The 27,546-nt window shown below is 48.3% G+C and overlaps 2 protein-coding genes across 2 annotated transcripts in view; both read right to left on the bottom strand.

Moving 5' to 3' along the window:
* Positions 1-26,744, bottom strand: part of MRPS6 (mitochondrial ribosomal protein S6) — a 48,065-nt gene extending 21,321 nt beyond the window's left edge. Inside the window, exon 1 of the mRNA XM_053931456.1 lies at positions 26,661-26,744. Coding sequence (XP_053787431.1) covers positions 26,661-26,705 — 45 coding nt within the window. The 5' untranslated portion in view covers positions 26,706-26,744. The remainder of the gene's footprint in view (positions 1-26,660) is intronic.
* Positions 5,705-26,746, bottom strand: SLC5A3 (solute carrier family 5 member 3). The gene is made up of 2 exons (XM_053931413.1): positions 26,661-26,746; positions 5,705-13,394 (listed from the first exon to the last, which is right to left on the bottom strand). The coding sequence occupies exon 2, from the start codon at positions 13,098-13,100 to the stop codon at positions 10,953-10,955; it is 2,148 nt and encodes a 715-aa protein (XP_053787388.1). The 5' UTR covers positions 13,101-13,394; positions 26,661-26,746; the 3' UTR covers positions 5,705-10,952.
* Positions 26,747-27,546: the final 800 nt, after the last annotated feature.

Here is a 27,546-nt window from a genome sequence, read left to right as displayed (position 1 = left end):
AGGCATGACCATCAGCCATGAAGCTCAGAGAGCAGCTTGGAGACAAAGCAAACGTAAAAACAAAGCCTTTGGAATGCTGATGCCTCCTAAAAAACGAGGAGCCACCCGCCTGGAAGCAGAGCTGTGTGAAAGGACTCAGCTCCACTGCTCCTTTTCCCATCTCATTCCCCCCAGAAAAATCCAAGGGATGGAAAATCCAGCACTGGCTACAAAAAAAAGTTTTGTCAACCACCAAAACCTCCTCCAAAGAAGAGTTTTTGGAGAGAGAAAAGGGAGCAAACACCAAATCCTCAGTAGTTTTAGGGCTAGGACAGTTCTCAAGTTCTTCTGGCCACTTGCTCAGTCCAACAGGAAGCATTTAAAGTCAGTGGGCACATCCCAAATTATAAACAGGAATAACTCCAGCCCAATGACTTGATTATCCCTTCAATGTAGTAACAGCAGGATAAAATTATGTCTTTTTTTTTTTTTGGTTGCTCAGCAGTTACAAAAGGTTGGTCTGGGATTATTTACTGAGGTGGAAATCAAAGAAGGCAAAATCTATGTTTAGAAGGAAGCTGCAATTCCAAGCAGCAAAACTAAGGGGGAAAACCATTCCATTGCTGTCATTTACTACTTAACAAAACATTAGAAATTATTAGTGAAAATGATTAAAAACTCTGCAATTACTGTAAAAGCATCAACAACCCAGAGCAGCAGCCCCAGGTCGGGTACAACCACTCAGGACAAGGAGTCAGGACGAAGCTGAACACGGTGAGTAAAAAACCTTCCACAGCACTTTTTGAGGACCACAGCTGTCATTTTTAAATCCTCTCACTTTTGCAGAACACAAGCATCCTTGGCTCTGGAGCAGAAAAAGGTTTAAGGTGGAAGTCACAATGTTCTCACCAAGTGAAGAGGGCAGTCAGGAAGGGTCAAAAGCCAGAAAAATGCAGCATTCCAATGAAAAAGAAGATGTGGGAGAACCCCTGGGGAAAGTGGGCTGTGCTGGAGCAGGCTGGAAATGGAGCAGGAGGACTCTCAAAACCTGCCTGGAAGTTCAGGGCTGGGAGGGATTCCAGATTGGTTTGGGTTGGGAGGGACCCCAAATCCCACCCAGTGCCACCCCTGCCATGGCAGGGACAGCTCCCACTGTGCCAGGCTGCTCCAGCCCCAGTGTCCAACCTGGCCTTGGGCACTGCCAGGGATCCAGGGGATTCTCTGGCAATTCCATCCCAGCCCCTGCCCACCCTGCCAGGGAACAATTCCCAATTCCCAATCTCCCATCCAGCCCTGCCCTCTGGCACTGGGAGCCATTCCCTGGCTCCTGTCCCTCCAGGCCTTGTCCCCAGTCCCTCTGCAGCTCTCCTGGAGCCCCTTCAGGCCCTGCCAGGGGCTCTGAGCTCTCCCTGGAGCTTCTCCTCTCCACGTGAGCACCCCCAGCTCTCCCAGCCTGGCTCATCCCAACATTCCCACACCTTTCTTGGAGCCCCAGACCTGGATCATTTTGGGGACAGCAGGATGCAGGGACAGAGGGTTCTGTGTCTACAACAGAACAACCTTGCCAAGACAGAATAAAGGACAAATGGGAAACCCCAGGTGCTCCTGAGCATGACAACCTTCCCATGCTCCCACCCCACTCTGAGTGGACACAGAGGCAGGAGAGACCATTCCAGAAGTGGCAAATAGAAAGTTACAGCAGGCACGTCACCAAAAATAACTTGGTGGGGGGGAAGTGATCAAAGTTAATTCTGAGTTAAAATGAACACCCCGTCCTCAGAACAGATTTTAATTAGCATTTGGATGGTGTGTAAGCCAAAGAGCCAGATGTGAATACAAAGCCCATGGACCTGGATGAAGAGGAAGCAGCAACTTTTAAACTCAAAGTGATGCCTGAACTCTTCTGTTCCCAAATCCACCTTTCTTCTTCAAAGAATCTAAATTCCATGATGGATTTTAAAAAATTTTAACTCATCTTGTAAGATCAAAGAAAATTATAGAAGAAATTAAATTAAAATCTATGGAATACAAGTACCCCATAAAACCAACTCACTGTTAAATTAAAACATCAATCCCAACACTGAATTAAATTCATTTTAGAGAGCTGAAATTCTTGAAAATTTCTAAGAAGAAGCCTAAAAAGGTGCCTTTAAAATCTGAAATAAACAGTAACCAAATCCTCCATGATTTAGGGTCATTTCAATGGTTTATTACTAGAAACAGTTAAAGAAACAATTGGCCACAACAGGAGGGTTTGGGTTGGAAGGGATTTAGGGATCATCCAGTGCCATGGCAGGGACACCTCCCACTGTGCCAGGCTGCTCCAAGCCCTGTCCAACCTGGCCTTGGGCACTGCCAGGGATGGGGAGGCCTCAACTGTCCAGGCAGAATCAATTCAGAATCAATTAAACCTCAGAATTAATTAAACACCTTCCTTGATACTCCAGAAACTCCAAGTCTTCTTCCAACCACAACAAATTCTAATAAGGGCTTCAAAGCAACACAGCAAAATTCTCCTTATCAGGAACTTGCTGAGAAAGAGCTCCCCAGGAACTCCAAGGTGTGTTCCTGCCATGACTTTTTGATGTGAATACATTTCATCAATTTACTTTGTATGTTCATTAAGCTTAATTAAGAGTGGAATGGAAAAGTAATGAAATCCAAAGGAAAAAAAAAAAAAAAAGGAAGGGAATATCCCCCCTTCTTCCTCGTTGTTCCCCAGTTTTACAGACTGGGCACGACACCAGACAGGGGCTGGGATGTCCCCATGGTCACTTGGGGTCCCTGTCCCAGCTCTGGAAAGAGCTGCAGTGGAAAATCAGCCAATTTCCCAGAATCAGAGAATCCCCAAATCCCCGGGGCTGGAAAAGCCCTCCCAGCCCAGGCAGTGCCAGCTGTGCCCCGTGCCCACCTTGTCCCCAGCCCAGAGCTCTGAGTGCCACCTCCAGGGGACACCTGCAGGGATGGGCACTGCAAAGCTCCCTGGGCAGCCCCTGCCAAGGCCTGAGCAGCCTTTCCATGGGGAAATTCCTGCTGCTGGCCAAGCTGAGCCTGCCCTGGCCCAGCCTGGGGCCGTTCCCTCTCCTCCTGTCCCTTTTTCTGAGCCCTGTCCTGGCTGTCCCCTCCTGGCAGGAGCTGTGCAGAGCCACAAGGTCCCCCCTGAGCCTCCTTTGCTCCAGGCTCAGCCCCTTCCCAGCTCCCTTCCCTGCCCTGGACACGCTCCAGCCCCTCCAGGTCTCTCCTGCAGGACCAGAACTGGACACAGCCCTCGAGGGGCCTCATCACAAAGGGACAATCCCTGCCCTGCTCCTGCTGGACACACAATTCCTCACCCAGCCCCGGTGCCAGTGGCTTCTTGCCCCACCCAGCCTGGTCTAAGCCCTCTGTCCCTTCCAGGAGAGGGATTTTCAGGGATCAGAGCTGGCTCTGGACACGCAGCTCTTACACCCATCCTGCACATCCTCACTGCTGCCCCAGGACAAGGAGTCAGGACAAAGCTGAACACGGTGAGTAAAAAACCTTCCACGGCACTTTTTGAGGACCACAGCTGTCATTTTTAAATCCTCTCACTTCTGCAGAACACAAGCATCCTTGGCTCTGGAGCAGAAAAAGGTTTAAGGTGGAAGTCACAATGTTTTCACCAAGTGAAGAGGGAGTCTTGCCAATCCCTCGCTCAAATTCTGCCAGATAAATCCTGGGGTACACAAAACTATCTCACAACAGGAGTCAGGTCAGTATTAAAATCCCTGCTGATAAAGGGTTATAAACATCAGAAACTGAATTCTATCACTCCACCAACACCTCAAAAATAAAGCCCAAAACACCCAAAAAGCAAATCCCTGAGTACAACCTGATTGAAGTGAAAAGGGCCAGGGGTGAAACCTCCTGGCTCGCTCCCTTTCCCAGCACCAGAACATCCGCAGGGAAACTGAGGCAGCCGCGTCCCAGGAAGGGAATTCCCTGCAGGAAAAGGCCTCATTGTCACCACCTCTGTGGGATTTTCCACACAAACCCTGCCCAGAACCCACCTGGGCCAGGCCCCCACACCCAGAGGAACCCAAAACCCCAAAGAGCAGGAAAGTGGGGAGAGAGGCTTGGCCAACACAAACAGAACCAGCTGGTGACAAAGAGGCTGCTTGAACCTCTTTGAGAATCACTGACCTGGAAAGCTGCTCACTGAGTAAACACCTAATAAACTAATTATGGAACCGGTTAATTAATAGTTAACTCATGAAAACGCTCCCTCCTGGGAAACACAAATCCAAACCAAGTCTGTAAGGCAGGAAAATGCTTAGTTTTCGTCCCAAATCCAAATTTTCCTGTCAAGAAATGTTTCTTATCCACCCCTTGAAACAAACAACAGCAAAATTTCTGTTTTTCTTTTACAACACAGCAGCAAAAGAAGAGAATAAATGAAAAAAACTGGGTTAATTTGTTTTGTCTGCAGCTCAAATTCTGGGTTTAAGAGCCTTGCCCCAGTTTTTGCCAAGCTCCCATCTCCAAAGGAACATGAATCCCTAATTTAACACCAGGCCTGCCCCTCTCCTTGCTGAGACAAGGAATTCATGATTCCCACCATGTCCTTATGGGGGGGACAGGGATGAGGAGGAGGAGGTGGGAGATTCAGGGCTCTGCTCACAGAATGTGCTCATGTTTTAACTCCAGAGTCAATAGAAAGGTGCTGGTCCCACTCAAGAACTGCTTAAGCAGCAATTGAACAGGTTATTTAAAGATAAAACAAAATAAAATGGAATTTTCCACAATGTCCAAGCAGATTCCTCTGCTAAAGGGGGGTTCACTCCTGTGTTGTGCCCTGAGCCCAGCCCAGCCCAGTCCCACCTCCCAAAACCAGTGGCCAAACTCAGGATTTGGGATCCCAAAGTTCTCCTTGCAGTCTCCAAGAACCCAGTTTGGCTTTGCCTTTGGAACAACCAGGAGAAGCAGGAATCATCTTTACCTACAGGGTAGCAGGGCTTACTGAGAGTAAAATACTCCAAAAATCTCTGTTCTGGTGGGTTGGTCGGTTTGGTTTTTTGGGTTGGTTTGTTTTTTTTTGTTTTTTTCCTTCTATTTTTATTGAAACTTTGTACAGAAGTTTGAAACATTTCCATACAATACTTTGAGACAGGACAAAATGCCATGGTAAAGGAATGTAAACTGCAAGAAACACAGTCTGAAAGTATCCAAATACTCTCTAATAAGAGTTTTAGTTTGAAGACTAATGCAGGAGGCAAAATAAAATGCATACAGTATACAAAGAACAGTATACACAGGGCCAGCAATGCAAACTATGGAAATTTTGCATCAGATTTACTTCAAAGATTGATAGCAATATGATAATTCTATACACTAGACCAAAATTAATTTATCATACATCGTTTCTATGACAAAAAGCTTGTCATTAAGGACAGTAGCAACTTACAATATACTTAAGCTGTATTAATCTCATTAACACTTCTAAATCTATATTCCTACTACAGTAAAGGTTTTTTTTTTTTTTCAGTATATTGTCTTATAAGATCTTAACAGACCTTGAAATAACACTTTACCAAAAGAGACCTGGATCCATTATAGTGATCTTATCTACATGCCCATTTGGCTTATTTCCAAAAAAACAACCAAGGGACAAGGAAAAAGGCAGGTTTCAAATGCTATATGATATCATTTGGTTTTGGTCTGAAATGTATTTTAGAGAGTTAAAAAAAAACCAACAGAAAAAAGGCAGTTCATTAACTGGTATTTTATATAAAATCTGCAGAAAAATACAACAGCAACAAAAACCCAAAAATACTTCACAGATATCTAAAAAAACATTTTTCTCAGAGATACAAGGTAAAGCAGCATCACTTTGACACTGTGCTTTAAAAAAGAAGATGATGAATGAAGAGACTGCTCGAGTGAGATTAGAAAATTTTGCTTTCTTCTTGAAGAAGACTACTAACATTTTGCACAGCAACTATTTTTATAACCACCTCATTTTAAAAGCGTGAATTCCTAGACACAGAATTGTCATTTCACCGCCAGTTTTGCTCAAAGTGTCTGACTTTACACAGTGGAACTGAGAATGCCAAGTGTCACCAGATGTCACTATACCATGAGTTCAAGATTGGAACAGAAGTGAAGCAAATGCCTTGAAACCAACACCAGGAAAGAAACCAAAGAGAAAGTGTTTTGTAAACAAAACAAAACCACTTTGCAAAAGTAATAAAAAAAAAAAAAAAAAAAAAAAAAAAAAAAAAAAAAAAAAAAACAAAAACCAAGAGTTCAGAGATCTCACAGTGAAATCAGAAATTCTAATTATATATGTTTTACATTCTAGGACTACTCTTTACCTTAGGCCAATTAAAGCACATTAAACCATTTAATTATATACAAACATTTTCTTTAAAAAAAAAAAAAAACCAAAAAAAATTAAAACATTGCACAGAAGTCTGCTTTTAACATCACATAACAAGGTTAGTTTTATTTTCAAAACAATTACATTTAAGGGCACAGAACATACAGAATACCAAATTAACAGATGAGTAATTTTGCTTCTCTGTACATGCTAAATCCAAAGATTTCCTTGAGAAAGCTGGAGCTTGGCAACTCCAGCTTCTTCCATGTCTCTGTTCTCTGAAAGGGAGCAATTCCCAACACCTCCTCTATCTCAGGATTTAAAAAAATAGATATATAAAAAAAATAAAGCTGTTTTAAAGTTGTAAGCATCTTTTAAGTGCTGGCAGAGCTCCCTGGGTGGCTCTGCCCCCTCCACTGTAACCTCGTGGAAATAAATCCTTTTCTCTGCTCGGTTACAGGGCTCATGACTCTCATCAGAAGTCTCATCCTGGCCCTTCTGGGATCAGGGAACACACAAGTGGAGAAGTAAAAAATACACAATATAAGGAATATACTGAAGGCCATTTTTATTTCTTACAATCTCACACTGTTTCCTTTCCCTAAAAGCTAAACAGGAAAAATTATTTTAAAAAAATTAAACAACAACAAAAAAAAATCTCTAAACTTTGGCAGAGAATAGCATCAAATCAGCCATTTAAAAAAACTTAAATAAAAACAGTCTCCCAAAATGTACTATTAAACTCTCAAGAAGCCTCTTCTTTTTTATGTTTTTTTTTTTTAATAAATTTTTTAAATAAAAGGCTTCTACCATTTCCAGGAGCAAAATTCAAATATCTTACCAGAAAAAAAATAAGTTAAGGGAAATAACAAGAAGAAGAAAACCTGTCATTCCAAACTCAGTTTCCCAAGACTTGTCATCCTAAGCTCAAGGCAATAATAAATAAACCCATTGCTGCAAGACAGAAGCACAACCAGCCCCACCCAGGGGGAGGGGGCCAGGCAAAAAAAAAAAAATCATGGAACTGACTGTCCACTCTGTGGTTCTGCTGGACCAAAAAATGGGTGTTTAACCCCAAAATCATCAACTTCCCCCCTCAGCAAAGGCTTGTTTACGCTATAAAAAATCCCTTCTCCTACACAAGGTCCTTCTCGCCAGCAGGCAGCTTGCTTGGAACCTTAGAAAGATCTTTATTTAATAATAAAGGCCTTTTATTAAGTGGTTTTATGCAGCAAAGAGCATCAGCAAACTTCCAGGGTCTCTACGACACAACGAGGCTGAAGAGGAGCACAGAAAACACCTTGGAAACACCTGAAGAGAAAAAGCACTGGGAGAGAATTTGCTCGAAAGCTTCACAATACCAGGTCCAAAGATGGGGTGGGGGAGGCAGATTAATAATCCACGGTGATCCTGCCTGCCAATTAGCAGTGTGATTAGTGTGGCAGCTCGTTAGTGCAGCAGAATAAAGGGAGCGGGAGATGGAGCAACTGGGGCTCCGCAGCGCAGTCCTGAAGGACTCGACTCCCTTCCACAGCCAAGGAGGAGCTCCCCACGGATCCGACCATCCCAGCAGGCCGCTGGAATCCTGCCTGCTAATTCCAAGCGTCCTCTCGGAGGAGCAGAGGGCTCGGGGAGGGGCAGAGGGATGGAAGCAGCAGGGAGAAGGCGTTGGAAGAAGCGCTGGAAGCGCCCTCGCCCAGCCGCGCCTTCGGCCGCCCGCCCGCGTAAGGCACCCTGGGGACAGCACGGGGGGGCAGATGGAGCCGAGCCAAAGTCCCTGAGCTAAGCTGGCTTCCCAGGCGGTGGCAAAGCGCTGGACATGGAGGAGCAGCCTGGAAAATCCCAGTGCCAGGCGCTGCTCCAAAATGGTGCCGAGCTCCCAACGGACACGGGTCAAACCAGGGGTTTGAGCCACATCCCGGCCTTCTCAAGAGGATATGGTTGGACTGAGAATTATCTTTGCCTTCTACAAATTATTTTTCATCCCACTACGATCAAACGTTGCCCTAAATGATTTTATCCCGTATGGAAACAATTCCTTACGTTTTTACATCAAACTAAGCTAAGCCCACTAAGGAAGCAACTTGAGATGCCATTAATTTCACACACCAGGATTTCACCCTTAAATAGGACTTAAAATGTTTTCCCAAACCAAGCTGTGGCCACACAAATCATAGGAAAATGTGTCTTCTCCCACTGGTAGCAACATATCACCACGTATGGTGACTCCTCTCTACAAATATTGCAACAACACTCCGAGTCTTCCACTTTGGAGTAGTTCTACTTCCCAGGAGCAACAACTAAACCAAGTGGAGAAAAGCGGGGCAGCTCAGCCTCTGGTCAAAGTTTTGGAATGAATGAGATTCAACTGATAGTAAAACACCACCAAAACGAACAAAACCACCCCAAAAACAGAAGTGAATCCTTTTATCTGAAAATACGTATTGGAAATTATCTACTAGGAGCCATGTGGATGGCACCGCTGGAAAAGCAAACTTTCTCCAGCAGTCAAAGGCAGGACTGACCCAAAATTCAACTCTACGAAATGGTTTCCGCCACAGGAATTGGTTCTTGTTTGTGTGCCAAGGAAATGGTGCTGGACCCCTGAACTGGTTTTGGTGAACGCTCACAATGGTCCCTCAGCCCGATTTTGGCCCAGCCACTTCGTGCTCTCCTGAACGAGCTCAGGAGCGAAGACAACTGGAGGAATTATTTCCATGGAAAGCCTGGATATGACCACTCTGTCCTGGAGAGGGAAGGAGTTTAATACCGGTGGGCTCTGCTCCCACAAACAGGACCCAGCTTGGCTTGGGGAAGGATGAAAGCACCAAAATGCTGCACGCACATCCTCTCCCCACCTGGGAACTGCTCAACCCTGCCTGGGCATCCATCCATCCATCCATCCATCCATCCATCCATCCATCCATCCATCCATCCATCCTTCAGAAGGAAACATCCTCTGGATCTGGAGACCTACAAATAGCTGGGACTGCCTGGGAGGAATTCAGGTTTTTGGAAAAATCCTGAGGACAGGACAGACCTCGATTGCCGACACAGATTTGCGGCTGCACGCGCTCCCCGTCTCCTGACACCGAATCCCTCGGGATCGTTCTGAGGAGGGAGGGAAGGAGGGAATCTCTTCACACAAAGGTCACTCATGGGAAGGGGCTGCCCAGGGAGCTGGTGGAGTGCCCAGCCCTGGAGGTGTCCAAGGAATGTGGCACTCTGGGCTGGGTGACGAGCTGGGCATTGGGAACAGCTGGAACTCAATGACCAGGGAGGGCTTTTCCAAGCTCAGGGATTCTGGGATTCCTCAAAAAAAACAAAAAAGGAAGTTTGACAGGGTGAAAGGGAAAGTGGGAGAAGACGTGGGGCAAAAGGACTCTGGAAAACAAGGAGCACTTTCACCTCTCTCCCCCATTTCCCCTTCCTCGCCTTCGAAGTTGTTCTCCCCCTGCAGCATCGGGCCTTCCTCCTCTTCCTCCTCTGGGATTCCTCCTATGTACAGCAGAGGAAAACCCTTCTGGTGCAGGGTGAAAAACAGTTTTTCAAGACATGAAAAACCTCATGGTTCTCTTTTTCCCATATGGTAGAACCTACAAACAGATTTTTCCCTAAAAAGAAGCTAATCCAAACAATGTCCTAAAGGTTCAGAGGCTGGAGAGGCTGAATGAATCTTTTTGGACATTTAGTGAAACTCAAGAAATTCCACCCAAACCTGAGGAAAAATTTCTTTCCATGGAGGTGGCAGAGACCTGGAACAGCTGCCCAGGGACATCCCAAAGCCACCCCAAGAATTCTGTGATGCTTCAATTTCAATACACTACAAAACCCCACTGAAAGAATATTTCTTTTTCATCCTGCTCCATTGACAGTTTGTCATCTCCAGGCTTATTTTTGTTTTAGTTTCTTCTCTTTTTCTTTTTTAAATACAGAAACCTTTCAGTAATGGAATTTACAGTGGATAAAAATCAAAAGACAAAAATTTCCTTACAAAGAATAAAAAAAAGGCAGAAAGCTGCTAAGAGCTATCATGTTTTAAGTGCTGTAAAATGAGACAAAACAGCTTCCTGTTGTTGCCAGAAGAAAAATGAGAAACTGAAGAAAGAAAAAAAAGCAGTGAGTGCAATTAAGAAGTGCTAAGTTGGCCAAGGTAATACAGTTATTTTATAAATGTGCATCACAGCCCTGCATCTAAAAATCTTTTGACACAGCTTTAATCACTCAGATTTTACACACTGGTAACTGATTACCTGTTCTCTTCACTTAATGCTGACTGAGCTGTAACTGCCTGACTTCAAACACAGCCACCTGCCTGCCTTTGGTATATTTATACACAGAAAAAAAAAAGGTTAGTGCTGCAAATGGAAAGGAAAAAAAAAAAAAAACCAACACAAAAGGGAAAAAAGAAAAAGCCACCACGGGACAGGTTCTGCTTTCAGCAGAGGGAGGACAACACATCTCAATGGGTCTCAAAATAGGCTAAAGCTGAGTTGATCTTACAATTATAGCGTAAACAATGCCTGGGTTGTGGTTATGTTGTTTGAAAAGAAAAGAAAGGAAAAACCAAAAATCTCCAGAGACCTGTATCAACTTCTGTATGTTTAAGCCATACCCTTAAAAGTTCACTATTCACTCACAAAGAGAAGTAGACAAACATGAAGATTCCAAGCGAACAGACACAGACCAGTCCAGTATTTAGTAATAGTTTAACTTTTGGAGTCTCTTCCAGCATTTGTAAACAAACAGTCTCCTCCTCGACCTCCCGAACCACTCTCTTGTTTACGTTTTTACTTTTAAAGCCACAGAACCAATCTATGAATTTCAAATGTCTCGCCCGGTTGTCAGTCCCCTCCTCCTCCTCGTGCTTTTTCTCCCCCATCAGGGCCGCCTGTCCGTTGGAATAACAATCCACGGGCGTCTCCACCTCGGAGTGGCTCACCGAGATCACCGGGTTGCTGTCATCCCTGCACGTCACCAGGAGGTTGATGTCCTCCGGCTTCACGTTTTTAATGTTCTCCTCCGACTTCCCGTTGGGAATGATGTGGTTGGCGTTCTCGTTGCACTTGAGGATGCTCTTCTCCTGCGCCTGGTACAGCTCCCCCTTGCCGGCGCTCTCCGGCGCGCCGCGCTTCCACAGGGCCCAGAACGTGGTGGTCCGCACCTGCTCCTTGGTGGGCGGCGGCGTGAGCAGGCTCACCACGACCGTCACCACCCCGGTGATCCAGAACAGGGCCGTGGCCACGTACATGTAATGGATGTTCTTGATGAAGCCGGGCCTGGTGTCCGGCTGGTCGCACTCGGGAGCGCGGTAGAAGAAGGCCAGGATCAGCCGGATGGCGCCCAGGACAAACCCGGCCATGCCGCCGTAGAAAGCCCCCTGCTCGTTGCAACGCTTCCAGAAGATGGCCATGAGGAACAGGGCGGCCACCGGCGGGGTCAGGTAATCCGCCACCTCCTGGATGTACAGGTACATCTGCCCGCCCTGCATCTCCACGATGATGGGCACCCAGGCGATGCTGATCACCACCATGAAGGCCACAAAGACCCTGCCCACGATCATGAGCTCCCGGGAGGTCGCGCTCTTCCGGATGAGCTTGTAGACGTCGAGCGTGAAGATGGTGCTGGCGCTGTTGAAGATGGAGTCCAGGTCGCTCATCAGGGCGGCGATCATCACGGCCATCATGAGCCCGCGCAGCCCCACGGGCACCAGGTTCATCACCAGGCGCGGGTAGGCGATGTTGGAGCAGCCGGCCCTGCTCCCGCACACCTGGAAGCAGTGCTCGGGGTTGATGCAGGCGATGTCATCCACAAACAGGATGCGGGAGATCATCCCCGGCACCACGATGATGAACATGGGCAGCAGCTTCAAGAAGCCGGCCATGAGGGTGGAGCCTTTGGCGTGAGCGATGTTTTTGGCGGCCAGAACTCTCTGCACTATGACTTGGTCAGCGCACCAGTACCACACTGAGGCCGGGGTCTGTCCCAGCAGAAATCCAGGCCAGGGAATGTCTTCGTCCGTCGGCTCGCGCAGCATTTTGAGGGAGTCGGGCTTTGGGCTGACGTTGCAGGAGTTGGTGTTGGAGATGTTGTAGGTGAGGAGGATGGAGGTGATGTTTGGTGACGCCAGCATGTACCTCCTTTTCACTTCTTCAAACCCCCCGACCTCTATGAGGCTTATGATCATGAGTGTGAGCGCCCCGATGATCATAAGCAGCGCTTGGAGGGTGTCCGTGTAGATGACGGCCACCAGCCCTCCGGTCACAGTCAGCAGCGCCGTCATTCCGATCAGCAGGATCACCGACAGGTAGAGGTTCCACCCTAGGGACTCTTGGATAAAAAGCGCCCCTGAATACAAGTCAACCGAGAGTTTGGTGAAGATATAAAGAAGTAGAGACAACGCTGCAAAATAGATTTGAATCCTATGCCCTCCGAACCGCTTGGACAAGTATTCGGGCATGGTGTACACTCCCGACCGGATGTAGACTGGCACGAAGACCCATCCCAAAAGCTGCAAAAGCATTAAGGCGTTGAACTCCCACGCGCCTACGGCGAATCCGCTCGCCGCTCCAGATCCTGCGAGCCCAATGAAATGTTCACTTCCAATATTGCTCACAAACAACGAGGCCCCGATAGCTACCCAGGTCATAGAACGCCCTGCCAAAAAGTAGCCACTCACGGTGCTCCGATTGTTTTTCCACATGGCAAAGAAACCTATGCACATTACAAGCACGAAGTACAGGGCCACAATGGCAATGTCTGCTGGCTCCAAAGAAGCCCTCATTTTGCAACCAAAAAGCCTTCGCTGACGTCCACTTCTCGCCCCCCAGCCAACGTCTCTTAAGCACCACGTGAACCAGTTTTAACCAAAATCAACACAGCGGGTCAAATTCTTTGTCCCTTGGTTTGCTGTCCTGATGCTGGTGGCAGTGGTACATTTACTTTTCTCCGCTTCTCAAATTTGGGAACTTAGCACGCACTTTTAATCCACATTCCACAAGAGCATCAGCCTTAACTCAGTTGATGTAGGAGAAATTCTTAGTTGCAGCTAAGTTTAGTGAGGCCTACTGTACCAACCCTGCAAGGCAGCAAAGACAAAAGACAAAGATTGAATTAGAGAGGAATTTCATGAAGTAATGAGAAAAAATTTGAAGTGTAGTAAAACAAATCACTGAACACCACAGATTTTTCCCCCTTTATATTTCCTGCAATCCACAACAGACATCATTCAATATTTGTAGGGCTAAGTGGTAAAATCCTTTCACGAGTCAACTTCAGTGGTTACAGGTACCTTCAGAGACGCAGCGATTCGGGAGGATTGAGTGACCCAAATTCCCCAGAACACAGCAAGCAACAAAAACACATTTTCTTTTTCTTTACTCTGGTGTCTCACAAGTCTCCTTCTCAAGCCACTAACCAGATCTTCCTCTTTCAAGCAATCTTAGGAAAATAAAAATAAAATAACCCAACAAATAACAATGGCTATGGAGCCCAAAGCTGGCTCAGCATTTCCTGCACTGCACCCCCCAAATCCTGGGAGATCCTGGCGCCACAGGAAAGCACCTGAAACACCAGCTGGCTGCTAGAAAAATCAAAGTGAGGTCACAGCGCTGTCAAAAATCAACATCCATTTCAAATCAGCTGGAGAACCAAGGTTATTCCACAGGTTTTGAGGTGAGTTTGCTCCTGTCTGGGGTACAGGATAATCACAGGGTTATTTTTCACTTGGAAAGCTCTCCACACACATCCACGTGATCCAAGGGGACAAAACATCCCATTCCAGCAAGTGGCAGAAGCAAAACTCCACCTGACATCCTACTTTAGGGCCAGTGCTTTTGGACACCCACAGCTGGGGTTTTGTGGGAGCACCAGAGGCACAGGAGGGAACACCGGGTGGGTTCTGGCAGCTGGAAGAATGCCAGTCACAGCTGGAAGGATGCCAGGAAATGCCCTTCCAGCACCCATTCCCATCCCAGCATGGAGAGCTGGAAGGTACGGAGGCAAAACTTTCCCTGTCGCGCTCTTCCCGAATTCCCAATCCCAGCTGACAGCTCCCAAACGCGTCAGGAAACAAAACCCATTTTGGCAAGCAGGACCGAAGCGCTGGAAGTGGAAGGAAGGGGACAACAAAGACTTGGTGGCAGAGGAAGGGGCACTGAGGAGCTGCATGGTGGCTCCCTCATGGATTTGGGATGTGCTCCCAGCTCTTGTTTATGCCTTGGGAGGTACCACAGAATCATGGAATGGTTTGGGATGGAGGGACCTCAAAGCCCACCCAGTGCCACCCCTGCCATGGCAGGGACAGCTCCCACTGTGCCAGGCTGCTCCAGCCCCAGTGTCCAACCTGGCCTTGGGCACTGCCAGGGATCCAGGGGCAGCCCCAGCTGCTCTGGGCACCCTCAGCACCCTCTACCAACCCAAAGGCTTCTAATGGGTTTAGAGAGAGCTGGACACGGGATTCTTCCACTTCCTACACCATGGGAAGGGAAGACCAAAGCAAAGAACAGGCTCAGTCTAAAGATGAGAACACAAACCTTTAGTAGCAATAATGAGATTATTACAGAAGGTCAGGAACAGGGTCCAACTCCACTCCTCTTTCCCACCCACCGGTAAAAGCACAAGAAAACCAACCCTGGGTCTTTTTTCTGGCCATAAAATCTCACAAGTCCTACAAGCATCAGCTCCCAGGCATCCCTTTCCAGTTCATTCTCTGGCACGAGGCTGAAGCTCCCATTTCCCCATTAATTAATCATTAATACAAACAGCCTGATAGCATATTCTAATATTTGGCTGGTTTCTTGTTTAGCATCCCTGCCATATATTGGGTTTGTTTAAAGGGTCAATAAAACCATTTCAGATTCCAAGAGAGTTAAGGTTGAAAATGCACACGTTGTGTTAAAGGCAGCAATGGTGCTGAGGTAAAAACGTGCAACTCCACACAGGTTTTAAAAATAGCTCCCAGCAAGCCACAACTTCAACCTTAAGGAGAAATCCACCACTGTGTAATTTGTATGGTACAGCTGGTTTTCAGGAGAAAAATTAAAAAAAAAAAAAAAAATAATAAGGGTTCCCCCCCAGCACCACAAACCCACTTGAGAATAGAGATATTCCTTCTGCTGGAATTACAGCCAATAATGAGAGACTAAGGAGAATGGCACAAAACGGACTGATTACAGCACTGGGCTAAATTTATCATTCCTCAGAAGCCTCAAACCACAGATGTATTTTCAATTCTTCCACAGAAGAATTCACATTTCTCCCCACCCGCAAATACAGGAGTAGTTAAATGGTCTAATAGCTTAATCCAACCCAAAATTATAAACACTTCACATCAGATGACGCAATAAGAGCCAAGTTTAATGGACTATTCTTAGTTTTAAGAACTTTGGAGCAACATTTTAATATTGTTGTGTCTTTTGCTATATTCAGCTAATTTTTCAACTACGTTATGTTTATACCAAAACTATAAATATTTTAAGAGAAAGAGAAGAAGAGATTTGACAAAAAAGAAAATCTGCTATACAGAAAACCAGAAGAACAGCCAGATAAAGAAATTGTAATAATTAGTATTTTTAATGTTCTGTTGTCCTTCTCATTACTAAAAAATATTTGATTTTAACTTGAGTTCACCCCCCATCATCTTCCCTGCAGAGTCATCAGTGACCTGTCCCAAATATCCTATAGAGCAATATGGAAAAATCACAAAAATATCTGTTAAAATCAATTCAATTTGATACCAGAAGTATCCAGAGTGTTTCTATAAACAGGATATTAACAGGGAAGCTGTGGCTGCCCTGGATCCCTGGGAATGTCCAAGGCCAGGCTGGATGGGATAATGGAAGTTGTCCCTGCCGTGGGGCTGGGACTGGATGAGTTTTGAGGTCCCTGGGAATCCAAACCTTCTGTAATTCCAGGATCCAGACTCTCTGACAAGTGTGTCAGTATTAGATGCAGCTGCCCTCAAATAAATGGTGACATTCCTCAGTTAAGTCACTTCAGCTCCAGGGGGCTCATTCCAACCAAAATAAACAACAAGTGAAGTTCCTGGAGTGTCTTCCATAGGAAGATACAGCCAGACCATGCACCTGAAATAATCAAATTTCAGAGAGCTGAACCCTGTCCTTTGTCACCAACACCTGAGGGTTTTTTTGCAGGGCTCAGTCTGCCTGAGCTGGAAGGTGAAAAGTTTTCAGCAGCCACCACAAATTTGCTGCATTGCCACTAAATTACAGCACTGAAGCAGCTTCTTGTACCAGTTTCTTAGACCTAATTCCAAAATAACCCTGGAACTTTTCTTCATTAGGAAAATGAGACGCGTCCCTCTGAACTTTCAGCAAGTTCTGACCTCGAGTCTTACAAAGGACTTTTGAGATGCCCCATGTGAGTTTAGTCCTGAGTTATTAGAACAGTGAACATTGTGGCACTGACAGAGGGAGGAGAAAAAAAAAAAAAAAAAAAAGTCAGAAAGACAGTGCTGCTGCCAAGGACTGGGAATTTTCTTCCCCGAGGCTGTTTTCTGGCTGGATCATATCAAAGACACAAAACAATGTGCTTCCCTCTTGTCTGGAAATAGAGGCTGCAGCTCTGGTGAAACAATGCATATGTCTCTCCAACACCCAGCCTGTTCCTTAAGAGAAAAAAAAAATCCCAAGCAAGTCCCTGAAGAGAGATTTCATAATATGAAGCAGATCCAGGGTGGGATTTTGAGGAGAAATTTGTACGATTGTTCTAAAGGAAAACTTTCTCCACAGTGCTTTTCTAATAAAATGGTTGTTTTAAAGCATAGAGTCCAACTGCTCCAGCTCTGAAGCCACTATTTCTTCTCAGCTCTGTTGGCTTTTTGGCAGATGGGAAGTGTCTGAGCTGACTTTCCTTTTCTCCTCATCAATCCTGATGTTTTAAGGGTTAATTTGGGGACGTAGATGCCCACCTATCCCACAGGAGTGTCCACTGTTAGCAAATTAAGTGCTTTGCTCACAGATTTCCAAGCAGTTTTCTGATTATTTCTTGGGACCAACATTCTCCCTCTCTCCACCTTCAAGCAGAAGTATGTGAAATCAGATCTGCAGCACTTCACCTACTGAACAGCTCTGTTGTGTGGAAGAGATCTGTCCAGATTGCCAGGATCATGGAAAATATTAACTCTGCCACAGAAAAAATTAATAACTACCAGAAGTCTCGTGCCTTGAGTGGGGTCTGTACCATGTGCAACCCCCTGAGTGTGTTTTCCAGACTCCACACAACTCCTGGCCATGGACACACCAGTGAGTTCCTACCTGTCCACTGCCCCACAGTAAACACAAGGAAAAAAAAATCTTTTAGGAAAAAAAAAAAAAAAGAAGCTTTGTTCCATTTACTGCAGCACTCCAGAACACAAAAAAAGGAGCACTGAAGCTCTTCATGGAGTAAGTGATACATAAATTATGTAGCACATGCCCTTGAGGAAGCAGAGGCTAGCTTTGGCAGCTGCTCAACAGAACCCTCAGCATCCAGGGCAGCAGTTCCAGGCTTTTCCCTGAAAATCAGGAGCTGGGGCAGAGGAATGTGCCAGAAACCCCCCTGGGACAGACAGGGAAGGCAGAAGTTGACCTGGAGCATCCAATAAATAACTGGAGCTGCTGGGGATGCCAGGCCAGCCCTGAACTCCAGAGGCTGCAGCAGGAAAGGGCCACATTTCCAGTTACCTGAGCCCACCTGACTGAACCTGTTGGTCACACTCTGCATCACCACCTCCTGCTGGCCTGGAGAACCCAGGAGCCAACTCTGTAAACCACCACTACCAAAAAAAAAATCCAATTTGAGGTGCAAGGAACGAGTCACTCACTCAAAGGAGCTGTTATGAACACGCAAGTAACTTTTGTTTTGGTCAGGAATCACTCCAGCTCTGGTCTTCGTTTTACTGCAGCAGCACAAAATTGTTCCAGCATAAATTCTTCTGGATTCTTTTCTACACAACTGCTGAGGGAGACATGAGAGAAATAAGCAACCCCAGAGCAAGAGACACAGAGAACTCACTGCCAGGCAGGAATGGGGTGTGCAGTGGACAATTACAGAGCAGGATCTGGAGTGATGCGAGGCCAGCTGGAGCTCAGGGGCACTGGGACTGACACTGTTAGAGCAGGACATCATTTACTTGTCATCTTTGGGGTTTTTTAACCATTTCCCCTCCTCATCCCAAGCAAATCCACCTATTCCAGTGTCCCACCAAGTCACAAATGAAGGGGAGAAGGCACAGGAAGGACACTCCAGCAGTCAGTGGACACAAGAAAAGCTCCAGCCTTGCAAAGCAAGAAAAGATGGATTTTTTCAGAATCTGCATCACCCTCCCCGAGCCACTTCATGCCACTGCCTGTGACATTCACACTTGGCTGGTTCCCTTTGCCAAGAGCCAGTCCCCAGCACTCCAGCAGGAATAAGGAACTGATTTGCTTCCACTGTTCTTCCCAAAACTCCAAACACCTACAGGGCAAGGGGGGTAAGCTGGGGACAGAGGGAAGGAGACAAAAAGTCCCTTTTTATCTGTTAAATACAGAGATACCAGAAAGAAATTCTGTCTTCTCCAGGCCTACCTAGACAGAATACCCATCATAGCCAGGAGATTAATCCATCAATTATCAATTTAAAGAAAATAAGAAGTTAATACCTTCCATTCCCCCTTGTCAGCCCAAAGAATTGGCTTATGTTTCCATGGGTGACAAATGTTATCTGGAGGAATTTCCCCATGGAAAGGAACTGGAAGGGGCTGCCCAGGGATCTTTGGAGTCCCCAAGGAAGGCCTGGAGGTGGCACTCAGTGCTCTGGGCTGGGGACAAGGTGGGCATGGGGCACAGCTGGGACTCCATGGGCTGGGAGGGCTTTGCCAAGCTCTGGAATTCTGTGAAGGGAGCGGAAGCTGCCGAGGAATTGGCCTTGCAGAACCTTTCCTGCCTCGGCTGCAGCTCCAGCAGGGCCCTCCTGAGCTCAGTTTGTCACCACAAAGCCCAGCCCAGCAAGAAAACCACAGAGAGGTGACATCCCCCCTCCACAGGACACAGTTCTTTTCCACAGGAACTGAAAGCAAAAGGGGCAGAGACAACGCAGAAGCCACGTGGCCAACAGCAAAACCAAGGGCACCAGAGGGCAAAAAGCCAAACATTTCCATGGAAGTGGGAAGGGGCTGGCAAAAACTGGAAGGTTCTGGCAACACACAGCACCAGGCAAGACTTCCCTGCCAGGTCACACTGCAGTGGAAGGTGCAGCAAGACACTGAGTGCCAAGGCTCAAATCCCTTCTTTTGGCAACCCAAAATGCAGCAGCACAAACGTTTCATGGCAGGGATGAAGGAGATGAAGACTTGGTCACCAGAGCAGCAGAATGGGTCAAACAAGCCTCAACAGCCAAGAATTTGATTTCTGGAATGGAACTGGGACCACATCACTTCTCTGGACAAGGCTATCACCTTTTTAGAAGCAAATATCAGAAATGCTGCAAAATCTCTGCCACTACTGAGGACGCCCTTTCCTTCAGCTGGAAGCTCAGTGCTGTGATGCAGCTGGTGGTGATCATCACTCAGCAGGAACTGGATAATCCCAGCCTAAAAAATGTGCTGGTTCATCCCATTTGAGGAGGATTTTGGCTGGGAGAGTGCAGACGTTACTTGGGAAATGAGAAAGGAGAAGTGTCAGTCCCCATGAAACTGGGCAAGATACCAGGAGGAAATTCTTCTTCAAATTTCTAGGAAGAACCAAGAAAAAAAAACACCCACAAAAAAAAAAAAAAAAAAAACACCACCCAAAAAAAACCCAGACTCATTAAGCTTCTTTAGGACTTCCCCAAATTCCCATCACATTTCTGGCTGCCCACAATCTTTGGAATATAAAGCACCCCCAGGATTATTGATAGGTGAGACAGAAGTTCAGGATCATACACAGTCCAAGAATTTGAGGCTCTCCAAGCTTCCCAGTCAGCTGGGTGCTGTTTCAAGACTTGTGATCCTTCTTGGAGATTTCAAGACACCAAAACCAGAGTTCAGTAAAATTCTCTTGGTTCTAAAACAATTAATGCTAATTACAAAGCTTGATGCAGAATATCTCTATTAAAACTAGTGAACATTGATTTCTTTTTCTAAAACCCCAACTCCACTGAACACATTCCCTCCTCTGCATGGACCTGGCTTTTTATTATTCCTTAGATATTTGCAGGACTGAACACAAGGATTGGCTTGCAAGTGGACAAACCAGGATTAAAAAATAGCAGAACAACAGTTCTTCTGCAGTTCCTCCATGCTATTTCATGGGTTCACGACCCTCCCTTTACACCATCCACTTCCTTCCTCCCTCCTCCTCACCAGGGGTGAGGAATTTTCTCTAGAACCTCATTTTCAGCACTAATATTTGCACCAGTGCTCCACAGGAAGGACAGGTCTCCACATCTTGCCTTACTTTCCACATATTTACTTCCAGTTTTTCCTGTTCCGCTTCTCCATAATTAGTTATATTTTGCATCTCTTTCTGTATTTTTATTTTTTTTCCCTGCTTTCACCTTTTTTATCAGCTCCTCAGTGCACACTGGGGATATTGCTGCTGCTCCATAGGGCAGGGATTTTTCCAGGGAATAACCTGGTGCCCAGAGGTTCCTGCTGCCCTCAGGTAAGGGACACAGAGGGTGGGACATGAAGCTCTCCCAAGCAACTGCTTCCACATAAAAAGCTCTTCCTTCATCCCAGATTTGCAGCCGGGGAGGTGTGGGTGGCTGTGGCTCCAGGAATTATCAGCCTGCCATGGATGGAGCCTGAGAAATCATAAAATCCTGGAATGGTTTGGGGTGGAAAGACCTTAAAGCCCATCCAGTGCCCCCTCTGCCATGGGCAGGGACACCTTCCACTGTGCCAGGCTGCTCCAACCTGGCCTTGGACACTTCCAGGGATCCAGGGGCAGCCACAGCTTCTCTGGGCAAAGAAAAAAAAAAAAGGGGAAGATAAATTACTTGCCAACAACTTAACAACTGCCAAAGCAATTTTTGTGTGGCAATGATGGTTCTGGGACAAGGGAACTGGAGAAATCAGCTCCTGAAAGAACACAGGGAGAAAGGCAGAGCTTCCATCATTCCCAAGTATGGAAGTGATGAAGTTAGGAGACAGAAAACACAAACACACATGAGCTGAAGGAGCAGCTTCTCCTCAGTGTTACAATGGACAACTTTCACAGGAGCCAGTCACGTTCCAGGGTTTTCCAACAATCAAGAGATTAATGCTGCTCAGCACAAAGGGTTCTCCCAAGAGTTTAGGGACACAGTCTGCTCCACGCTGAAGTTACCAACACCTCCCTGCTCACAGCCAGAACACATCAGGAGCACAACCAGGAGCAAAGAGCTCACTGCTGAGGAGGAGCCAGGGCCAGCCCAGAGAAGTTTCAGCTCAAAGGTTTAACCCCCACTGCTGTCCCCTGAAGAGGGACTGGCCAAACCCCACTGAAATCCCGCCAGGGGCCTGCAAGAAACTGAAATTAGGCTTAAACTATTCTGCAGTCCCAGGCACGTATGCCACACTTGGCAAAAATTCCAGCTCTTCCAAGACTGAAAATGTCAAATATCAGGCAAGAGGGTATCGTTCCCAAATGCTGTCTGCACCACACTCTCCAAAATCCCGTTCTTCTTATGGAATGCTCAAGGCAGAAAACAAAAAGGTGACTCCTCCAGCAGAGTCAGTGCTGGATCTTGCTGTTTTCTGATCCTGTCTTTTAGTTCCAAGGCTTTGGTCTCTTTCCCAGCACCACCCCCAGCTCCAGGATCCCTCCCTGCCAGGCTCAAGAGCCTGTTCCAGCCCACTGAAAATGCCAGTGGGAACAGAGGAAAAAAACTTTTGTGTAATTTTAACCTGCTCAGCTGGGAAGAGGGGTGAGGAAGATGCACAATTCCATTGGAAGAGCAGGTGGTTCACCGGAAAGGAAAGGAAATAAAATGAAATAAAATAAAATGAACCCAGTATCTTCCTGCTTCGTTCTCTCCCCCTCCTTCCTGGCAACTGAGACATCAAAAGCCCAGTTGCTGCAGCTGCCCACACAGCAATTAAGTGGAATAGTCAAGATGTCAAGCAACACTACTGCCCATTTACTTTGGCTTTCCCAAAATAGCCAACAATCTCCACACGGCAGGTAGGGAATTTTGGAAACACGGCAGCCCACTCCAAAAGCAACAAACAGCTGCTGAAGACAAGTTGTGTTGTGAGGACATGGCTGGAGAAATGAGAGCACACATTCACGGCAGGATTATTATTATTATTATTTGGAAGTGTCCAAGGCCAGGTTGGACAGGGCTTGCAGCGACCTGGGATAGTGGAAGGTGTCTCTGCCATGTGGAACAAGGTGATTTTTAAGACCCCTTCCAACCCAAACCACTCTGGGATTCTAGAAGTGGCTGGTTTGGTCTCCTAGTCCAGGTATTTGCTGAAAAAAAAAAGGTTGTTAGGTTTCAGATTATGACTCTGTGTGTTTGAACTTTGTCACAGGTGAAGATGAGCACACTGCTAATGAAATATTGATGAATTTCCTCATTTTTAGTGAAATGCTCCGAGTCATTTACGAAGTGCCCATCAGTTCCAGTTGCAAAGGGGTGCTGCTGAGGACGGGTGTGCCTGTGCTCTGCTCTGGGTGACAAGGTGGGGATCAGTCAAAGGCTGCACTCCATCCTGGAGGTCTTTTCCAAGCTCAGGGACTGTGGGATTCCCACTCTGCGTCCCAGTCCCCTCGGAGGTCTGGCACTGCCACCCTACAGCCACTCTGCACAAACAGCCTTGGAGCAGCAGGAAACCATTTCCAGCTCTTCCTTCCTTCCTTCCTAGGGAGTTTCAGAGCTCCCAGCAGAGAGTCAGTGAGAATTCCTGCAGATTCACTCCTGGGGATTCACTGCCCTTCCCTGCTGGAGGTGCTGCACCACCACAATCCCCCCCACTCAGAGCCAAAGACAGGAGAAAAATCAGGAATTCTTAAAAACTCAGCTTTTGTTACAAACAGGGAATTCAGGCCACGGACAGCTGTGTCTTCATTTTGCACCTTTGGGCTTGGCTGGGGCTGCTGTAGGTTTGCTTTGCAAACACCTGGACACTGCTGGTAACAAATCTGCCACCAAGCTCCCCCCAGCATTTGTTCTTTCCGTGCTGCAGTGTGGAAAGCAACACAATGGGCAAAATGATTCATTTCACCTCCGTGTGCTCACACCTTGCTCTGCCCAGGGCATCTCCTCCACAAACTCACACGCAGCAACACAAACCCCTCACCCTCCAAATACACCACAGAGTAGGGAGAATTATTTATTTTGGGGTGGCTTTTAGGGCTTTTATTGTTGTTTTCCTAAGAGTCGCTACCTGGAGGCTCTGCTGATGAAAAATTCTCTATATATACAGAGTATATAAAATATCCTGTGTTTTAGTATATAAAAATACAGTGGTTTTAGTCCATGACCTCCCACAAATCAGGACACAGAAGAACTGCTCAGCTTTGACTTCAGAATAAAATCCTGACTTTTTGTGGCAAGTACACGCAGACAACCAGAGACAAAGGCTGGTAAGTGGAACCAGCTCAAAGTGAAAGTTTTCCCATTCCCAAAGCTCATGGGTGTTGTGTTTTTAAGGCACAAAAGGAGAGCTGAAGAGGCTCTGGAGCCTGCCAAGCCTGAGGAGAGCATCAGGCAGGATGGATGGGGTGTGCTGCCCTGGGATCCTCCCAACAGAAGCCACATGCAGGGAAAGAACAGGAAAGGATCCCTGACTTGGACACCAGCAGGGCTGGGCAGCAACAGGGCTTAAAAGTAACAAAAATGAACTGGAGGGACTTACTCTGCCTGGATCCCTGAGAATGCCAAGGGAACTATTAAAAGAAAGTTGTAGGTGGGGAAAACCCCACAGAAGCACCAAGTTTTACTCTGAAGAGAGGCAGCAAAGCCTCCAGGCTGAGGTTTGCACCAAGCTGCCAGAGAGCTCCGAGAAGTTGAGGACAAGCCCTAAAGCACAGGAAAGCCAAGTGACAAGGGTTTGGGGTTTTTTTTGGAGGACAGGGGAGCTGCCACAGGTGAGGGAGGACATCACAGACACCAAAAGAAGAGTCGGCACTTGCTCATGCAGCCACCACAGAGGGACTGACAGGGCAGGACAGGGAACCAGGTGCTGTCACCAGTGTGGAAAAGCAATGTTGTTTATTCTTCTACAGGAATGAGTTATGGAATCATTCCACTATTTCAGACGGGCTTATTATCCCCATATTTTGCCTCATTTAGTTCAGCATTACAGCCAGGATTATGCACAGCTTACAGGGGTCATTAGAGCAACCCCCCAGCCAAGATCCAGCAGCACCACGGAGCATAAAACCACTCGAGAAAATATTTCCAAGTTCTCATGGCACAAGAAAGGCAGGAGCAGCAAAATATTGGGAAACGAAAAAGCACCCAGATCTGGTGTGCTGAAAACAGCATGAAAATAGCAGCACCTACAGACAGACTCTAAATTTTAGACTTACAACAAGGGTGGGTTAAAAACACCAGCACAAACTGCAATGTTTGGACATAATCACAGAGCTAAAAAAAAAAAAAAAAACCTTTAAGGGTACATCCATGTGGAAAGAACATGCTGGAGAGTCCAACTTCAAAGAGGTAAAGGCTGCAGATGTTAAATCCTGAGTGCACTGGTGTTCATTAGAAGCATCTTACAGCTAAAAGCTTATCCCTGCATCTCCGTGGTCAGATCCTAGAAACCAGAGAGCCTTTCCAGCAGAGAGCACTCCATGGCATCCTTTCAGAGAAATCAGTTTATTCCTGCCTCGGTATTATGGCAGATTTGCTACGCTTGCTGTCCTGCCCTGCCTTCCGAGTGCCTGCCCGGCTTAAAGCATCTCCCCCATCAACAGCACGGCTACAAAAAAAGCATCTCTTCATCCACCCAAGGGGAGAGGTGTGGAAAGAACAAAAAAAAAAATTAAAAAAAAAAAAAAATCGGACAAAAATGATACGTGGAAAAGCAGCGTATTTTTTGCCCGGGTGAGCTGGTGCAGCAATGTCACCCGGCTTTCTCTCCGCTGCTGCGTTTCTCCACTAGAGGACCCAGGTGAGATGTCTCTACTACAGCTTCTGCAGCTAAACCACGGGGAAAAATATATTTAAAAAAAAAAAAAAAAAAAAAAGCCAGCCCCGACATGTGGATGGTCCATGTAAAATGAATGGAAATGTACTAGTGCATGCGGCACACCAGACGTGCTCCCGTAATTCCCAAAAAAAAAAACACCACGGCCACGCCGCTGAGCTGCTGCTGCTGCTCGGTGGGAAATGGTGCCGGTGGGAATGAAGGGTAAATCCAAGCAGAGTATCCACGCCGGGCTGGACCAGAGGGCTCCAGCCCAGCGCGAGTGCTGCTACATTCCAACACCAGCACCGCATATTAAGCTGGAAAGTAGCAGATAAACAAAGGCTATAGAAGGTACTAGAGAAGGGCCAGTATCAGCTGTTATTTACCAAATAAACCTCCCATCCACACGGAGATGGCCTTATTTTATTATTATTTTTACGCACACACATCCCCCATTCCCACCCCCCCCCCCCCGCTTCCCCCACGTATTGACTCAGCTCCTGCCGAATGGGAAGAGCATCATTAAACCGAGCTCTGTTATCACCGCGCTGCCAAAAAACAGCGGCAACGGCTGCTGCCACCCCCAGCGCCCCTTCCCGGGGGCGATACGGCCCGGCCTATCGGCCCCGCTCCACTGGTGCGGGCAAAACCCCAGCCTTGGCACCTCCCTGGCACACGGGGGGCAAGGTGGCACCCCGCGGCTGGGAGCGGATCCTTGCTGCTCCCCCTTTTCCCCTCGCCCCGAGGCTTCCCGGGGGAGCCGAGGAGGTGCCCGGTGATGCCAGCGCAGGTGCGGGGAGGGGGATGGAAAGCGCTGGTGCTGCAGAGGGAGAGGGGGATGCGCTGGCAGGGGCACGGGGAGGGCCGGCTTCACCTGCTCCAGGCACGGAGGGAGGGGATGGGCGAGGAAAACCGCATCTCTGCCGCTCGGAAAGCGTGGGATCTGCTTACCTGCGGACCGGAGGGGAGGGGGAGAGGGGACTGCGGCTCGGGGGCAGCGACTCGGCCAAGTCCGCGAGGGCGCGGGCAGGGAAGGGGCGATGGGCGAGGGGCCGGAGCGCGGAGGAAGCCCCGCGGAGCCCGGGACACGCTGCGACACTGCGGGCGACAGGGCCGGCCGGGCCACGCGGTGCGGCGGGGACAGGCGGGCACCGAGGGGACACCGAGGGGACACCACACGGGGGGGGGGGGGGGGGGGTCTGCCAGTCCCACCTGCCTCCCTCCCTTCCTTCCTCCCGTCTCCTCTCCCTCACTCACCCTCTGCATGGCTTTCAGGATCAAAGCCAGTTCATAGCGGGGCATCTTAGAGCTGGCAGTGGCGGGAGGAGCGGGGCACGGGGTGGGGAGGAGGGGGCTGCGGCGAGGCCGGAGAGGAGGAGCAGGGGGGGGGGAACAGGAGGAGGAGGAGGTGGAGGAAGGCGCGTCCCGGCGCTGTGGCGGCTCCTTCCCGCGCGGCTCCCGCGGCTCAGACGCCCGTACGGGCAGGGGCGGCGCGGCTTAAAGGGCGCAGGAGCTGCGCACGCTCGACCGGGCCGGCCCTGCCCGCGCCAAGCGCCGCCCCCGCCGGGCCGGGGCTGCCCCGCACCGCGGCCTGAGGGCCGGGACCCCCGCGCGGGCACGGCCGGGCCCTCCCCGCGCTGCCCCCGCGGCCGGCGCCGCCCCCCCGGCCCCGCCGAGCCGCCCGAGCCGCCGCCGCCGCCGCTGCTGCAGGGAGTGGAAATTTCCACTGCGCCGCCCACCCCCCCCCCCCCCAACCCCCGCCGGGCCGCGCTCACTCCCGGCCGGGGCTCGCGGCCGCGCCGCGTGTGGGCCGCGCGTGGCGGGGGCGGCTCGGGCCGCGCCGCGCGTGTGGGACAGCCCGGGCATGATACCGGGACAGCCCGGGTGTGTGGGACAGCCCGGCCGTGTGGGACAGCCCGGGCATGATACCGGGACAGCCCGGGCATGATACCGGGACAGCCCGGGTGTGTGGGACAGCCCGGGCATGATACCGGGACAGCCCGGGTGTGTGGGACAGCCCGGCCGTGTGGGACAGCCCGGGCATGATACCGGGACAGCCCGGGTGTGTGGGACAGCCCGGGCGTGTGGGACAGCCCGGGCATGATACCGGGACAGCCCGGGCATGATACCGGGACAGCCCGGG

Source organism: Vidua chalybeata, chromosome 2 (genome assembly GCF_026979565.1).
Source record: "Vidua chalybeata isolate OUT-0048 chromosome 2, bVidCha1 merged haplotype, whole genome shotgun sequence".
Taxonomy (NCBI): Eukaryota; Metazoa; Chordata; class Aves; order Passeriformes; family Viduidae; genus Vidua; species Vidua chalybeata.
Note: the sequence above shows the minus strand (reverse complement) of the source record. Positions and strands in the feature narration are given on the sequence as shown.

Excerpts from the sequence above, each read along its gene's own strand:
- SLC5A3 (XM_053931413.1), bottom strand. The coding sequence starts at position 13,100 with ATGAGGGCTTCTTTGGAGCCAGCAGACATTGCCATTGTGGCCCTGTAC.